The 18,619-nt window shown below is 42.6% G+C and overlaps 1 protein-coding gene across 1 annotated transcript in view; it reads right to left on the minus strand.

The window, feature by feature from the left end:
• The window catches only part of LOC139351437 (adhesion G protein-coupled receptor L3-like), a 206,991-nt gene that overhangs the window by 70,852 nt on the left and 117,520 nt on the right, over positions 1–18,619 (minus strand). Inside the window, exon 6 of the mRNA XM_070993321.1 lies at positions 7,405–8,205. Coding sequence (XP_070849422.1) covers positions 7,405–8,205 — 801 coding nt within the window. The remainder of the gene's footprint in view (positions 1–7,404; positions 8,206–18,619) is intronic.

Below are 18,619 nucleotides of genomic sequence, written 5' to 3' on the forward strand. Positions count from 1 at the left end.
GGAGGGGTGCGGTAAATTATGCAGCCAGACATCCGGTAATGCTTCGATATCATCTGACATGATGAGAACCATAATGGATGGGAGCTATGCATTGTTTGGCAATTAATTTCTCATTCCGAAGCTCTCTTGCCGGGACTTGAAAGGGCATCTATGGAGGTCACACAGCGCTGGGAGAAGCGTATGCGCCGGGCTGATATATATGCACACATAGACACAGGCCAGGAGAGACACTCGCAGTGTTTGAGTTAAATGACAGCCTGCTTGCATATGCACTACACTGAAGTACTGTAGGTATGAATCCACGACGCAGATGTGCGGAAAAAGCATGCAAAGGAACAAAAATCAAAAGTGTTATTTTTTGCTGAATGTGTATACACAATAGCTCATCTGCAATTGTGATTTTTTAATTAGATTTTTATCTATTTATTTCAAATACTGTACAATAGGGATGCACATTTTTAATTTTTTTTATGACCGTTAACCGACGCCCTTTAACGATTAATAACCGTTAACCAATAAGATTTAAATGCCCTTACATGCTGCCATTCCGACATTCCGTCATTCCGACATACTGCCATTCCGACATACCACCATTTAGACATATCACCATCCCGAAATACCGCTATTCTGACACACAAACGTCCCACCATTCCGACAAGGCTTTCCATGTAAGGAAAGGTTGGACTCAGAGAGTCACTGACTCGGCGCTGTTCGGTCCGAACTGCAGATTTACAATGACGGAAAATAGTTAGATTACTCATTTAAAATGTAAAAAAAAAAAAGCTACAAGATTTAGATAATTAACAGTACTGTAGGCTTCAATCGTCTCCTATTGCTTTTTAAATTATGTCGAGAGCGAGCGCGCTGGTGATTTCTTTAATTGTGTGTTCTTATTCACGCTTCTGAAATCAGATTTTTAAACAGTTCTGATTGAGCTCAATGTTTATCTGGATGATGCGGCTTCATTCCGAACCATTTTGCTGTAAACCTGGACGACCCGCGGCGTGTCTGGAGATAAAAAAAAAAAAATATTCAATGTAACGTGTGTTTTGTGCGTAATTGCGCACAATAAGATGGTGCTTCGGAAGTTGCATTTGGTCGTGTTTGGCCTCCAGTGCCTTGCATGCAGGTGTGCTGTGGTTGAAGTGCCTGACAAGCCGCCCCGCTGCAACAATAACACGATGCACAAACACATTAAATCCGTCATTTACCGCCAGCTGCAGTGTATGTGCAAAACAGGGGATCGAGTCCCAGCTGACCCGTCCGGGAGAGTTGGCTGCCACGATGTTGCGCGCGTTGTCGTGGACGCATGCGGACACTTTCCCACTAAGTCCCCACGTCTCCACTGCATCAACCAGTTTAGCTGTGAGGTTATCAGCTGTGTGTCTACCTGGCATGCTCTGCGTTAACAGGACGGCAGAATTAACTTTCCAGTACTCATCGATATAGTGACATGTAATTGTCACGTATTGAGCGCGGTCCAGCGGTCCGTTGTAATAGCCACGAACTTACGAACTCGACACGCCCCCATGAGTTGATTGACTTATGTAGCTAAAAAACAAAATTGACCGTTAGTATTAATCGGTTAACGTTCCTGTTATCGGTTAACGGTTAAACAGTTAACCGTGTGCATCCCTACTGTACAATACAATGCTGTAATGGTGTGCATCAAAAACCATATTCAGCAACATCATTTTTGAAGCTAAACGGAGGAATGCTGGATTACGTTTTCATTCTTAGAGCCAAAACTCAAGTCTCTCGGGCTACTGGCGAGGCCAAACATCGTCAAACATACCGGGAGAATCAAAAGGGGGAAAGAGGAGCGTGAGCACATGAGCAGAGGGGATGTCAGACTCACTGAGAGGGACGGCACACTCCAAAAGCCAAAATAAAAGCAAAACACACGCAAAAAACCTCGAGTACGGCTTTTCAAAAGACTGTCAACCAACAGCAGAATGGGCCAAATGAACAGGGCAAAGCTGAGTGGAGGAACTCTGACACTGGTGATAAAGAGAGCTAAAGATGCTTCAGAGGCCTCCAATCAGATTTACCCGGCTGATTGGCCAAAATAAATCACTTCGAGCTTGTGTGTCACCATGCCTGTTAAATCTAATGTGGCAATTTTTTGGGGCTCTAGAGAAATCAGTCGCCACACACACACACACACACAAACACAATCATACACATCAGGATTAGAGTAGAGAAAGTGCAGAGAGGAAGAGAAGACTCTTCACACTGCAGTGTAAGTCCAGTTATACACCTCGCATATCTGTGTGTGATATTCATCAAGTGGAAAACTGTGGGGTAGCCCAAATGGTTCAGCTCTACACACTGAGAAGAGATGGAAAAATACTTGGACATGAACAGAAGTGGAGACAAATTCACCTGTATGTGCCCACTAACCCCCATTCACTCACAAGCTTCACATTACCCAAAAGTGTTTGATTTTTACTGAATGTTTTTTCCCCATTTCTGTACATGACAGGAGAGATGGATAGGGTGTTGACCTTAACTGAGGGATTGCCTGCCACCCTTCTCACTACACAGGTGATCTGTGTATGATTTCTGGATCAAGGTAGAACCGCCAAGGCCCGTGATGGATGGCCAGTCAGAAGAAGAGATGGCAGACAAAATCATGTGATATATATAATGGGCTATCGCACAGAGCGAATGAACATGCCACGTCCTGAACATTCTGAAACATGAGCTTGCATGTTCAAATTGACAAAAGGTTAACTCCAATTCGACGCCAGAAACAGCGCACTAATATGGTAACAATGATTATATTTAGCAATATATTACAAATGATTCTAACATGAGGGAATGTGGCTCTGAGACATTAAAAAAAGGCTCTGAAGCACCAACAAAGCGCTCCCTGTTTCCATGCTAAAAAATCTAAAGCTGCATTACTAACAGAGCCCCATTGTGTTGCAGCATTAAAGGGTTTGCAAGAAGCCCGTGCATGTGTGCATGTGCCTGCGTGCGCATGTGTGTACATGTGTTACAAAATCATTCTAAACTATAATCCTAAACCTTGCACTTTCCCTAGAAGAAAATTGCCCTCTGCAAGAGGTGCACCAGGCGTGTGATGAGTGCATAGCCTGCAAATAGGCATGTAGCCTACATTTCTAAGCCTCGACATCAAAAGGGATTCATGCACCATGCAAAAGACTGTTTTTTTGTGGAATAACAGCGTTTAGTTTGAATTACTAAGCGAGATATTCCTTAAAGCTTTGCAATCATGAAAGAAAAGGTACTATGATGACATATGACAACTGCAGGGTGTCACTTGAATCCATATAATAGCATGCCAAAGCATATCAATCAAAACCGATGATAGGTCCTGGATGACTAGTGAGTAAGCAATGGAAACCAAAGGACAACAGCTTGTGCCTTTAAGAGCACACTGAGTCACACTCAGATTATCTCCACCAAACTCTGCCAGCTTGCATTTACCGCTTAGACAGTCTTAATCAATTTAGCATGTGTCAGGCACTTCCAAACAGAGCCAAGACGGGCCCGAGCGTCCAAAACGTCGGCTGTTTCGGCATCAAGGTCGGCGCGCCACGTCTGCGAGCTCCCTCCAGGCTAGCAGGGCTGGCACCGTGCCCCGGCCAGATGGCAACATGTGGCAAAATTACAGGTCTGCCAAACAGTGAATGTATCTATGACACCAACTGTGCCACATCCAATGCACCAATCATGAGCCAACAAAAAAAAAAATCACTCCTAAAGTGGCGCACTCAGAAATCAGAGGTTGTCTCACTGAAATGTGCGGCGAAGGGAACACCCCGCAGATAATTAAGTATCAACAGACTAATAGACACTGATTGCTGTATTCTGTAAACAGTCCTCAACACACAGCCCTCAGATCACACTCGGATCTGAATATGTTAATTTGAATGATAGAAATCAGTGAAAATCTGAAAGTGCTTTTCTGTGCAAAAAAAGCAAGCCATCATTGTTAAGCCCATAAGAAATCTATAGAGTACAATAACGTGCAGTTAATTTGAAAAACTGCAAGTTAACACAAAAACACTATAGCACATGCAGCATGAATTTTATCTTATGACAGCACTTAAGTGCTCCAGCAGCAGGTGTGTGAGACTGAGGCAAATGCTCTCGTGTGGCTGCCCTCGTCTTTGCCGTCCCGTTGAGTCAATGCAGACGGTGTCTCATGCTCACTGTGGCAGACAGCTCAGAGGTTACTCTGGCAAAGGTGAGGCCCAGACTAATGTCTCCAGCCAAGCTTAAGGACACAACACTGTATATAGCTAGTCCAACTCAATGCAAGCAAAATACGATTATTTGGTTTAAAAATTGTTAATAACACTATCATTTTGGAGTAAACTGGAAATGAGCACCAAGACATAATCTAATCTCATTCCGATAGGTCGACACAAACTAGCAGACCAACATCTTCCACATAATATTTGTTCATTTTACATTATTCATAATGTGTACAGAAATCTGAAAAGGACACACTAACAATCTAGAAATAGCAGCAATTTTCATAACTGTCCAAAGATCAGCGACCTCTGGAGAGGTCATTGTGGCCTTTGTAAATGCAAAATTTTAGTTTCCAAACAGGACAAAAGCCACATCTTTCAAACATTTTCTTTATGCTCTTGTTCTTCCAGTTATTCGATCAGTACACATGTCGTATGCACTGCTTTGTGTCAACTTTGCTATCTTTTATTTTATGTTTCAAAGAGAAGATCACAGAGCAATTTATTTCCCAGTTGTCCTTGCATATTCTGCATCGAATGTGATCATGTAAAGGGGATTAATGGTAAGAGAGCTTTTATATCTGCCTGCTAATAGCAGTCTATGCAGCACATTTTTTATCACCAATTCAGTGAATTTAATTATCAATGGAGTTGTCATGGAAGCACTCTCGGGCACAGATCATCTGTCCTTGAAAACAGCCTGTTTGGGCAAAAATATTGCTCTGTCTGATGAGGGGACCTCAGCAACTGCACAGATTACCACAGGATTATTGTGTGGAGTAATCAAAATGCAGGAAAAAGATGTTTCCTTTCATGAATATCATAAAATGTTCTTCACTTTTTTTTTTTTTGGTGAGGTAAAAAAAAACAACTCCCATCTGCTTTCTACCAAAGGACTGAAGGAATACTAAAAGATACTTTGCTGACTGAGATCAAAAAGCATCAAAATCATTACCAGTTAGACCAAATACGATAGTTCCAAATACTGTTTTCTGTGCAGTTCCAGACATCATTACTCTGCCTCTGCCTGCTGCCCTGTAGTATACACTGTGCCATGGCCCATGTGGCTCAGCATACGGTACCAGGCCCCAGCTGTGGGCCTGGCCATGTCTCTCCTGCTCTGTTGCCCATGAAGCATGCTCCACTGGTATGGCAGGTCATGCATGCTCATGGTGGTGGAAGCACAAGTGGAAATGAACTTGTGTTAGAGCGATCACAGAATTACACCTTTCTGGAAGTGTTAACAGGCACAGTGACCATGACACTGGATTAAATTTCAAAAACTCATGTGTGCAACAAAGGGAAAGTACTAAATTGGCTTTTTCGCTCTGCATAATGGCGGCAAAGGCTCCAAATCCATGTCATCGGTTGTGTGTCACAGCAGCCATTGTTGTGAGTTTCAGTGACCGCTATTTCCAGTTTTACTCAATCACATTAAGCTATTTGATCAATGCACAGACTCACTGGAATACCATCTCAGTGGTTCCAACGATATAATTCTGCTGTAAATACAGACTCATTTGTGCGTGGCCGTCTGCACTGATGTTGATTTAAACAATTTTGTGCTGACTATTGTCAAATCAAAATGAGGCCCTTCACGAGACAATTGTGTGGAAAATATGCACGGCTAAAAATACTTGCTTTCGCCAGAAAAAGCCTGCATCCTCTGTATTTGGGAGTTGATCAAATGAAATGGTTTATCACTCCGCAGTCCATTCAATCACTCTTTCATTTCTTATCAGTCTGTTTATCTGACATTTATATCTGGTCTTTGACTCCATCCATCCACTTAATGCAACATTTTATTATCTATATTCATGCCGCAGCCTCTTTGGAGGGCAGCCTATTCTGCTCAGCAGCAGCCAAACACACACACGTCAACATCTCACCAGGAAGTCTGGTACTAAGGATTTTCATTTGCATGTGAATGTGTGTGTGTGTGCACATGCAAGTACACGCTGCTATCGTTGCGTATCACTGTTCAAAACCGATAATCATTGAATGCAGAAAGCACATAAAAACACCATTTCATTTTCATTAACTACAACAAATTATATTATGGCTAGCTGTGTATTATCAAAACCAAACACTGTAAGCATGGCCAGTGAATGAGAGAATATATTACACGGTGTGTTGAAGCAGGACTTAGTAGCAGCTGGCTGAGAAATGTGGCAGGTAGAGAAAGCTCCAGAGGAGAAAGCAGAGGTAAAGACTTCACAGTCAAATAACTTGTGACATTTCTGACTAGAGCCGGTGATGAGATAGAGCAAAGAATTACCGCGGTGTGTCAAAACAGCTTCTTTTTTCTGTTTCATGCTTCCCAACAAGCACCAATTTATAAAAAGAACAATGGAGCGGATAAATTAGACTTTTCAAAAGAGTTTGGGGAAGTTTAATCTGAGCAATGGCTTGTTCATGAGCAAAGGCAACGGCTAGAGTGGGTGAAGGATTTCGCTTGTGGCTGAAACGCAATGCGAAGAATTTACAGTGTTGAACACCCAGTGTGTCATAGACATAGACACATACGAATGCTAACAATGCTGGTTGCTGCTTTTGCGAATCATTTCTGCTGCAGCTTTATGCTCCTCATTATTTCTACCAATGTACAGTATCTATATGGGTGTTCAAATTAATTTCATTTCCATTTTCGGAGGCTAATTAATAATACAGATATAACACATTGAGCAGGATTCCATAAAGGCAATTATCACCAGCCCACACTGTCCTGCGGTGAGATATCTTATATGGTTTTCTGCCTTTCTACTTGACCAAGACGTGAAAAAAAAACAAGACTTAAAGTGAAAAAGTTTGCCATGCCAAGCTGTTCTTCACATCCCACCACACAAACGTGGGGGGTGCAACAAACAACCTGCTGAGAATATCATTGGTCCTTTCAAGTAACAAAGCCAAAAATGTAATTTTCTCTACAGGTGTGAGCAGATCTGATGATGAAGAAAGGTCAGTGGATCACAAAAATTATTAAGATTTATCCTCTTGGAACCATGACAATCTGGTACCATCAGTATATTTCCTGAAAAGATCTTCCTCTGAACCAAAAGTTTAGGATGGTCTCACACACTCTGACACACTGATCTACAATGACCCGAGCACTGGAAACAGCATTAAAACATGCATCATGTTTGAATGTTTTGCAAATAGAATAAGCTGGTCTTACCAAGCCTGTTGTCCAAAGCTCCAAAGTCCAGAGAGTACTTCACAACGTGGTAATTGTTCCAAACGTACAGCAGATTGTCCCTGGGATTGTAATCCACTGCAGCAATGTACTGATAGGAGTTGGGGAAAGGGATGTCTAGAAAACCATCTTTACTCAGCTCTGTGTTGTAGATGTAGTCAATCTTGTTTCCCGTTGCCTCGTTATCATCGTCCTCATAGACTGACTTCACCACATAGAGGATTCCGCAGATCATGAAGGCGTTGGATGCCGAGCGCTTGTCATAAGCTGTGTCCCAGGTCCCCTCGACGCGTAACGTATAGGGATTGAGCTGGCTGATGACAATCCGCCCGTTGTTCTGCTCAGTAGCATAAATCACCCAAAGACCATTTTCATCAACAGCCAAGTCAATGTCTGATTTCCCTCCCCAGCGGTATGGAGAGGTGTCGTGGTAGTTGGCGTTGGCAATGATGGCTTCACCGCTCTTGATACGAGTCCGCAGGTCAAACTTGACTATGTTGCGTGTGCGCTCCTTGTTGAAGAAGAGCGCCCCATCGTAGACCACAAAGCCCGTTCCATCAACGCGGTGTGGAAGTTTGTAGGTCGTTGTCGGCCTTCCGGCGATGAAGTCTTCTTTGGAAGAATATTCAGTCAATGTGTCAGTGCGATAGGGTGTCCAGGGCATGTAGTAAATCTTATCAGAGGCTTGGAGAGGGTCTTTGCACCAGGCTCCCGACTGGTGGTCCGATTCAAAGAGGTGCTCGCTCTGGTACACCCTGCGCAGAAGCCCTGGGCACAGGAATACTGAGGAGCCAAAATAGGGGAAAGACAAGTACAGAGTTACATTGGCAGGTATTACACATCAATAAATACAAAAGCAACTGGATGGAAGAACACCAGTTCAGATCTGCAGCACTGTTTTCTCCACTGTGAAGGACCAAGATACTGAAGCACAAACTCTTCATCAGCGATGGCATGAGCAGATTCAGACTAAATGCAGAAAAGATGACAAAGAACGTAATTAGTAATGTGATTGGAATACTCCAGCGAGGTTTGGATTATAAAAAGCTTGCAAATGAAAATGAAAAAGGAAATATTCAATGTACAAACACAACCACTGTTTTCATTATTTCAAACTGTCTCAAACTCAATAAGTGCTATTTTGAATTCAATTACTTACTGCAGTTTATGTTTAACAAAAACACTACTTCAGTACATCTCTGAGCCCGGAGGCAACTATTTTACAACGTCACTGAACTAGCAGATCTCATAGGGAGGGGTGAATACATTCAGTGAGGGTCATCTCTTCTGACTTAATGTAAAGCAGAATCAAGTCAGAAGATGACGAACTGACTCACCCACACGCACTGACACATGTTAGCATTTCAGTTTGTAACCTTCACAGAATGGCCTCTCTGCACGTATCTAATAAATTAAATATAAATGCACCAGAGGAAAAATGTTTCATACTTATCTTTCATTAAAACATCCCGGTGCCAGCTCTTAATAAATAGTATTTAACACATAAATCCAAAGTAAAAAGATTTTGACAAATCGCGATGCTGTAATTATTGGCTGAGGCAGCTCATTAGGAGAAAGAAAACAAAAGAAAAAATACACTAATCACATCATCTATATAATGATTGCCTTTCCATTATTTCATCCACACGACATTTTTAGTCTGCGGCAAGATTTACAACGCCCCACACAGTAAACTAATTACATGTGAACTGGTTTGTACTCAAATCTGATAAAGCTTGGCCAAGCCAATACAGCAGGAGCAGGTCAATAGTGGGAACCGTTTGAAAAAGCTCATTTGAGTTCATTATAGATTATCTTGGACTGAGGCAATTCTAATTTTCTGTCTTTCTAAAGAGATGACATCTGAATTCTGGATTACAATGACTATAAATTCAGAACAGGACAAAAAAACATCATCAAAATCATTAAAGCTGCAAATCGGTAAAGGAAGAAAAAGAAACTCTGACAGAAAGGAGCGATAAGGAATTCAGACAGCGCAGTTTTCCCGTTATCCACGGGTTTGGGCCCACAGTACATCACATATAAAAACAAAGTGTGTGTGAAGGCTCTTTTCACAGTAATGGGCCAAGAGCCTGACACGAGCGTTGACAGGTTCTAGCCGCAGATCCGCCGAGTGGTAAGAGCTGCACGCTCCGAGGAGGAAGAGAAAGAGACAGCGAAAACAGAGGCTTCTTTCCCTTGTAATCTCTTAAGATTAAACATGTTGTCTACCTGGAGGTGAAAAATGTGGCGAGATGCGTCCCGTTGACACAGCGCCTCAGCACACATCTCAGTGGTTGCTCTGCTAAATGCTAAGAGGGCTGTTCCTATGGTTGAAAAAGATGAGTTGTGCCAGGGTACAAGGTCAGAGTAGGTAAGCTTTGTACTGACAGCACGCTGGGCTCTGAGGAGGTTGTAAAATATGCTTTTTAAGGATGTAAGCACAAAGATGGAGGAGTGCATGAAAGATATTACAGGAGTGATACAAAAGCAATCATGGCTTTCATGGGGAATTTCACAAAAACTGTTACGGCAGCAGCGCAGCAATCACTACAAAGTCATCTCTATAAAATGTCATCTCATTGCTCATTCTCTTTGCCACAGATTTCAGCGAGATGTCATTAATTAATTCCTATGAAACTTAAAATTTATCGCACAGCTATTAAAACAGAGCTCTTGACTCTTGTTTAATGAATCCAATTCTATATATGACTTAATCCAGCTTTTGTAAAAAGGTAACAAACACTAAGCTCCCCGGGGCACAGGTGAAAATCTGGCATGTGCTCTGCAGCACCATGCATTGCTGATAAGGTAAGAATATGACTGCTATGATCTGTCTCCTGTATTGACTTGTGAGTCCCTGAAGGCTATAGTCATCATCATGTTAGAGCTATAATCAAAAATGCTGACATCTTATTGGACAAGCTATTGATCACCCTGTATAGCCCTCTCCTTTAATATTATGCAGCTGATAAAGCAGAGCTGGAATAATCTTCTGCAATAACAGGAAGTAAAAACATCACAAGGGTTGTGGGATTTCACTAGAGAGCAGTGTGCAATGACCTTACCCAAAAAGAATTATCATGTATGTGGCAATGTCAAAAGAGCTGTCTGTCTGTGAAACTGCTGATGAACCTGGAATGGAGCAACGAGTCCTGGGCAATATTCAGGACTAAATGAAAGACAGAATTTGGCTCATTATGTCTGTTTCTAACACTGTTTCCCTGAGCAATTTAATTTTCCCCATGAATGGCATGTTCAACCTCAGCAATGAACCATACAATGAGCACGGACCCACAAAATGTCAGAAACCTGCTTTAGAAGCCCGTCACCAAGAAAAAAACAGAAAAAGCAAGCATGTACCCAATGAAAGTGAGGATGAACAAAAGTTGTTGGCATTTAGTTACCTTTTTGTTCCACTTCTATTTTTAGGCATGAAGGGGAGAGAAAGAACAGATAAAGAACAGATTATTGATGTGATAACTTGGAAAAGTCTTTATTTTATAACAGGAAGCAACAGTACAAGCAGAGCATGTGGTTAGTGGAACAGACACACGAAACGTTCAATCATAAGCTTTTTGGAAGGAGAAAAGAAGCGCTGCATCACACATGAGCCTGTAGGAAAAAAGACAGATTAATCAGGTCTTAAATTGTACAAAATGTTTGTTCTTTTGTGTGATCTGAATGTGCGAAACAGATGTACGGAACATGACTTTTTCAACAAATCATTCAAGCATATGGTCGCTTGAAGGCAAGCGTTTGAGTTTAAGGTACGACTGGGAGAAAAAAGTGCCTCGCATACAAATTGATGCATTTCACACTTCGTGCTGCTGTAGTCTCAAACTGATGATCATTATGCCCTAAACAGACTGATGAAGCTAGCGTATAGCTACCTACGTACATCATGGGACGCTGCCCACAGTAAAAATAATTATGAATGTCCTTGATAGTGACTTAAGTCTGGACTGAAATCTATATTTAAACATGCACTCACTGATTTTTTTTGTCCATTTGAGGGTAGCTGAACCAGCTGGTACGGCTAACATGTTAGCAAACGTCTAAGCAGATATGTATGGCTCTTTAGCTGCTACATGATAGCCCCAACTTTGCCTGCCTGCTGTTTTGTGTTGGGAAAGTAGCATGAAGTTTAGCCAAACTTTTTAACTGGACACATCTGCCTACTACCACTGGAAAGAGACTGAACCAAACCTGTAACGCTGCAGGCTACAACACCAAAACAATGCTCTAAAAGACTCTGAGATGCAGTCACCCCTTTGACACTATACATCATCATTTGATCCACTGTTAATACAAAACTATTGATTAGTACAGTGCAGTGTAGTGTATTAGTATAGTGCAGTGGTTATGTCCATGGACAATATACTTCATTAAACATGAACTTTTTCACATATGACCGATTTTATAAGGCGTAATAGCTGCAGGTGTAAGTGAAATGTAAAAGCTGTCTTCATTCTACAGCTCAACAAGTACACTGAAAGCCTGTTGAAAAACTACTGTGGCTATTACATCTGAACTCTCTCCACACTATATGTATTACTTCCTCTTGGGGACAAGCTTTTTATGTCAGTCATGGCATTTTGCTGGTCCTGTCCCTTCCCCTCCAGTAATCCCGGTTCTAATAAGAGAGGATTAACCTCTGTTACCAGGGCTTACAAGAGTCCTCTCCTCCAAATGGAGAGTGCAACGGAGAGTGAGGTATGGAGGTCAGTGGGTAGGGGCGGGCGGGGTAAAGTTTGAAAGATGGGAAAGTTATTAGAGGAGAACAATATTAATGCAAGGCGGTGTGCCAATGAAAAACAGCGAGCGAGGCAGGGCTGCGGCAGGCGAGGGAGAGAGCGAAAAAGAGGAAAATAATGGGGAGGGGGGAGACTTTCAACAAGTCGTCTGTGTTTGTCAGATCATAAAATTGTACACTGGTACAGCACAGCACCTCATCAACAGCAAACACTCCAGCTGTCACTAAAACACGATAAGTCCATACGGAGCCTGAGCAACAATAGCTTTAGGCAACATCTGAATCATCATTACTGGCAACTCAAATTTGCCAATAACTCGGAACTGCACATGGACCCCATAGATCAAATCAAAGTAAACAGCCGAACGTCCGCGATCGAAGCCTCTTCACCTCCCATGAGCAGCGGCCACACAACAGGGACCACGGGGAGGCTGGCATTTCTGATTGAGCGCTCGCTAACAGTGGCGGGGGGAGAGGAGGGTAATGATCTATAGAAAAAGGCATTAGCGGTGGGGATGTGAGAAGTGGTATACGACGCAATCGCTGGGGGAGATGGTGTGAGAAGGGAGTAAAGGATTCGGATGAAATCCCTGACAAGGAAATACACCACTCCCAGGGCTACAGTACAGCATGTGGCCCTGTCGCCTGACCAGAAGTTGCCGCTGGATGCAGCAAGGTCACCCCTCAGATCACTCAAACCAATTTGTTCATGTCAGGTCTGCCTGCATTTCACTGCAAATACAGTAAAGGCTGAGGTGCACCTGCAACACGAGCCTTGGAGATCCACGTTTACGGCGTCACGGACACACGCGGAGCAACGAGACGGAGAATTGATTCATCTGAAAAGCTTCTTTACTCCACCCCACCACCCCCATTGTGACCTTAATACGATTTTGGTCACGGCTGTCACTGAGTCACTAAAAAGCACTTAGCTCTCTCATCCTCTCATCCTTTTTTCTCCCTTATCCTTGTCTTTCTCTCTGCCCGCTCTCTGATATCTGAGAGACAGAAAGTATTGAAAATATGCACCCAAATACAAATAAAAAAATAAGGGACCTTTCAGAGTCACTCTTACCTCATTAACATCCATTTATATCACACAAAATAGACCTCATTCATGAGCTCTACACAATGAAAATGATGCTCTGTCTTTATTTCTGCATCAAAACACTTGACAAATCCTCATCTTGGACTTCAAGGACCGTGTATTTACAGGGTAACTATACATTATCTGTTTTCACAATGGCTGAGGGCAAAAACAACAGCTTTTTACCGATGCTCTGCTCATTTACGTAGAGATCATTTGAATGTATACAGAAATACAATTAATGGAGACACTCCACTGAATTGCGTTAATGATGGTGTTAATGGTAATCACACCACTCTCCGAAACGCTGTGCTTCAATGGAATCAACTTTAAAACACTTAATGAGGCAATGAGCTAATTATTTGAATAAAGAGATGATGAGCACTGAGCGGCCATTAAACTCTAAAAAAAGCAGATATGGGATTGAGCAAATGTGGAGAAGATACACCAATTTCGTGATGGGACTGGGTGCTGCACCCAGGTCAGAGTTTAAGGGTGGAACTTAAAGCGGAAGTGTGCTGCTTAAACTCAAAATCTGACAATGAATTGCACCAATTCTGATGGATAAAGTGACAAAAAAATGGCTCATCATTCTGCTTTGGCAATGGGCACGACAGTTGGATGTCTCATCGAGAATCACAAGTGTCTGGCACATTTTCCTAGAGGGACAAAAAAAAAAAATGACCAGCAGTAATCACCCTTGCTTGGATGCGAAAGCAAACCAGAAGGAGGAAATGCCATCACCGGCAAGGAGGGCAAAAAATCTAAAAATGGACACATCTCTAGGGCTCGCCAATTGACAAACATTCCGTTATTATTCATCATTTATCGAGGGTAGATTTGCTAAAGAGCAGAGGTCTTTTCACCAACAACCGGCTTCACACAGTTGCACGTGGGCTCACCTGGAAGCAGCCCCGTGTAAGCACTCTTATCTCATGCCCACTGAGAAGCACTTTGCTCTAAAGCACCTCAATGCTACTCATTCACTTCCCGATTTATCCCAGGATTAGATCAGAAAACTGCTGCCTACACTGATCTAGGAACAGCCTGTGCCTATAAATTAATAGCTAATTTTGTATATTTCAATTTTATCTTTTGGGTCAGGTTTTTTTTTTTTGGACAATTTTGGAAACAGCCAATCAGATAAGTGTTCTTGCTGTGAATACATTACTTGGCCAGGATGGGGCAAATGCTGGCAACACGTCTGGGGCAAAACAGTAAGTCACTGAACCGTGTGCATGCAGCTTGTAACGGTCTGGCTGCTGTATGGTTCACCCTGCCAAACACATAAAGCTGGAAAAGGCAACATGGCTGGTTCTGCAGCTTTACTAATTGGTCAAGCTGTCGTACAAAATTTAATAAGCTGAAAAGGCAACCTACATGTATGGCTAAAGTAATGCGTTTTTCACGCTTATAAAATTATCACCACAGTCACTGTTTGCTTGCACATAATTCAGCTTTCACCATCTGATGCACCCTAAGGTTCAGCCATACCATTTGCTATAAAATTCAATTATACTGCCTGCACATAATGCAGTCCATACTGTATTTGCTCAGATTTATGCATAATTTCAAATAAAATCCTCAGCTGAGAAGTCGCCCTGCATACTTATTCTAATCTACTTCCTGCTTAAGACACATGCCGAGCAGCTAACAATGGGGACCTTTGGTGACTGTGACCCTGTCATGTGAGCGGCAGCTGTATGGATTCTCATTTGAATAATTAACGCTTCCCAATTTCACACTAATGGTTGAGAGGTATCAGAATGGTATCATTAGCCGCTAATAGAGATTCATGGCAGAATGGCTGCAATATTTTTTGCAATATCCCCCCCCCCCTCTTTTTTTTCCCGTTCCCTCTCTCTCCACCAAGGAGTTGCAGAGTGCAAACCCCTTAACTCCATCCCATCATCTTTTTAATTAATGACACAAATTACGGGGCTTTGAATAGCATGTGCCTAAGGATGGGGGAGGACATGCAGGCTACCATTCCTCTTTCTCTGCATTCTCCCTCATTCATTTCCCTTGGTTGGTGCTCATGCGTCTCCCATGCCATCATTCCAGGTTACATTTCTCAACACCCCTCTTTTTCCTTCAACCACTTGTCTGCTCTCTTTGTGCTCCTTTCTCCTACTTATTCAATCTCCTCCCCAGCGTCTCCTCTCTGTCTCCATCGCTTTCTCTCTCCCTCCTGCTGGGAAGCCGCTATGCTATCTTATAACCTTGACAATGCAGGATGCCGTGTGAGTGTGTGTATGTGTACACGTGTGTGTGTGTGCCTGCTTGTTCTTCTGTCTGTGTGCATGCATGTGTGTTTGTCTCTCTTTGAGGGACAGGTGCAAGGACTTGGCGCTCATCCAACCTGCTACCCACGTGGGACCGACCAACAGAGGGAGAAAAGACAAGCGCAGCCCAGGAAAAACAAAATTAAATACATTTTTGTGGAACATAGCGCCAACTGGAGCAGAAATAACCTAATTGCACCTCCTAAAATATGTCTTGATTTTCAAGGACCTTGAAATTATGTAGGGGAACAGAGATGGGTGAAAATTGTGGGGGAGAAAGGAAAAGAAAGAGGGTTTTAGTGTGGTGTGTGGCTTGCCGTGGTGGAGCACCAGTGAACAATGAAAGAAAAAAAGACAAGGGAATGGAAAAGGAGCTTTGATTAGTAGGGTGATCATTAAAGGAGAGACCCCCTGAAGAGACCAATCTCTAATTAGTGCTATATCCTCGACACTTGGCACCCCAACGAGTCCTTCAGACATGTGTGCCTGAGTGTGTGTGTGTGGGTAGCAGTTGGAGGAAACACTGAGATAAAAGCTTTGCTTGTGTTATATAAATGGAGGTGTTTATGAACATTTCTAGAAGCTTGTTCGGCGACCGAGAGCGTTTATTCCAATATGTTGGAGGGTGCATATTTTTGTCTATACACGACAAGGCGAGGATGATCCTGTTTGTATGTTATTTAGCAGAGGGGCAGCCACCACAGAACAAGAACCTGATAGATTACGCGAGCTTATTCAGCTATTAGTGGGGGGAAACACTTTCCGCATGTCCAGATTCACCCCTTTCACACCGCCATTTATCCACATTGTAATCACAGCTTCCCTGTGCAATTGTCTCACCTCTCAGCTGGGAAAATAGTGTTTCTTTTTTTCTGTCGAGGGACCTACATTACTATACTTTTATTATAAGAGTGTAAACGCTTTGCAGCTAGTTTGTTAATCTATTATTATATGTTATTAAATCAAGGAGATTGACCTTCTATTTTCCATGTGATGACAGCAAACAAATAGGGTTGGGCGATAATCAAATATTGTTTATCAAGCTTTAATGAGGGGGGTATAGTGAGAGTATGAGCACAGTGTCTTATCTTTTACAAGAATTCTGTTGTCTGCATTAATCATTTCCAACAAACTTGGATTAAAAATGACCAAAATGAGCCGCTGCATTTGCATTATGAAACATTTTATCTGGAGTGATGCATAAGTCATTCCACTCAGCATTTATTTAATTCTCACAAATAGAATTTTACAAATTTGGACACAAATTAAACTACATGACGTTAGTGCTCTTGCATGCGTTTCTGCTCTGCAGGTCACACGCTCTGTGTTATTTTTAACCTGCAGCCAATACAATCACTTCACTTTCATTTGCATAAAGCATTAACATGACCATTCAGTCATAAGTAGATGGTCATTGCCGGCCACACAGCAGCCCGCTTAACAAGAAAAGCCACAGAGTTTGAACAGCAAGAAACCACATTAGCTTTTCAGCTCACGCCTCCTTCTCTTCATCTCTGCATCAACTGCAGGAAACTGTACTGCTCATCTACTGTTGCAGGCTAGATTGCTAGTTAGCTAGTCAGGTGAAACATAAGCGCATTAAACTGCTTAAAACCTCTGAAAATCAGCCAGTGTAGGTGCTGGTGTGGTCCCTATTCCCTGCTAGCAACCGGCCCACATTTGTTTACTTTGTGTTGGAGCAAATGAGCGCTGGTTTAACTGTCCATCAAGCAATGACACAAACACACCCTTCCGTTGCTTGAGGGAAAATCAGTGTTTCTAATACATCTCCCAAGACCTTTATCTTCCTATAAATAATAAAAATCCTACTTGTGATTTCAGTTGGAGTATGACATGTAAATCCCTGCAAAAACACAACTTTTCGGCAAAGCACACTTTGAAACCAATGCATCATGACAAGATCAATTTCGGCAAATTCAGGCCAAGACACCAGTGTGAATCTGTCGTGTGAAATATGTGACAGAAAGTCATCAGAGCTCGCTGTGTGTGTTAGGGAGTGGTCAGCTGTCACTGAGTGATGTGATGGCATTACAGGCTCCCGTCACACATGGGAAAAAGTGGAGCTGGTCGCTCAGGTGGGAAGAAGAAGAAAAAAAAAGCTGTCAGAACAAGAAGGCTAATGCTCGCTGGCATTTCAGGGGGAGCGAGGAGGGTGTGGCCGTGTGATGCATCTGCTGTCACGGTGTTGACTCCCACACTAAAGCTGACGAGCCTGGATTGGAGAGCTCAAGGGCAAAAAGCCACTAAACTTCCATACAATCTGCTTAGTAGATTTACTGATAACATCAAATGGAGTGATCTACTCTTCAAGAAGCTTACAAGTTGCTGCAAGATTATCCAAGGCGGAGAGAAGTGCGGGTGCGCGGAAGGTAGCCTACTGATGATGTCTGAACACAGAGCAACTATCAATTCTACATCAGCTGAGAGATGATTTTTATTAGTAACGTAAAATCCCTAAATGTGTCGAGACATTAAAACAATGAGCTGCCCTGATGAGACGCATAACTAATCGCAGTGTCCGCATTACGGTGCCATCCTGGTCACACAGGTGGTGTTTACCTTAGGCGTGACCACTGCATAATGGGCCCTGTAATCACACCACATTCTGCCCAAGCTGCATTGTAAGTGATAGCCATGTGCAGAGCATCAATTTCATGGTTTCACCTGCCAACGCAGAAGGACAGAGATTGGTAGCAGGTGCTGAGTAAAACATGCCAAAACAATCTACTCCATTATTCATCGAGGGCCCCCCTGAACCTGTTAGGTCTGTTATTATTAGCAAAATAAATTAAAAACCAATTAGCTAAGTTGGAAATAAAATAACTCGACAAATTACATGGCAAGTTTCTGTGAGGTATGAGCTCAGGATTACACTGCTCCGTGCAAATCGGAGAATTGATTGCATGATTATATGTCCTGGCTTAGCTTCCAAAGTGTGAGAAATATCTGACAGGGCTGAGCTGGATCCCACTGTGCAAGACAGGATTTTACATTGTCCTTATTAGCTACAAACAGTGGGGGGAACTAGTGGCTTATGTATAGCAGCAG

Source organism: Chaetodon trifascialis, chromosome 23, assembly GCF_039877785.1.
Source record: "Chaetodon trifascialis isolate fChaTrf1 chromosome 23, fChaTrf1.hap1, whole genome shotgun sequence".
In the NCBI taxonomy this organism is placed as follows: domain Eukaryota; kingdom Metazoa; phylum Chordata; class Actinopteri; order Chaetodontiformes; family Chaetodontidae; genus Chaetodon; species Chaetodon trifascialis.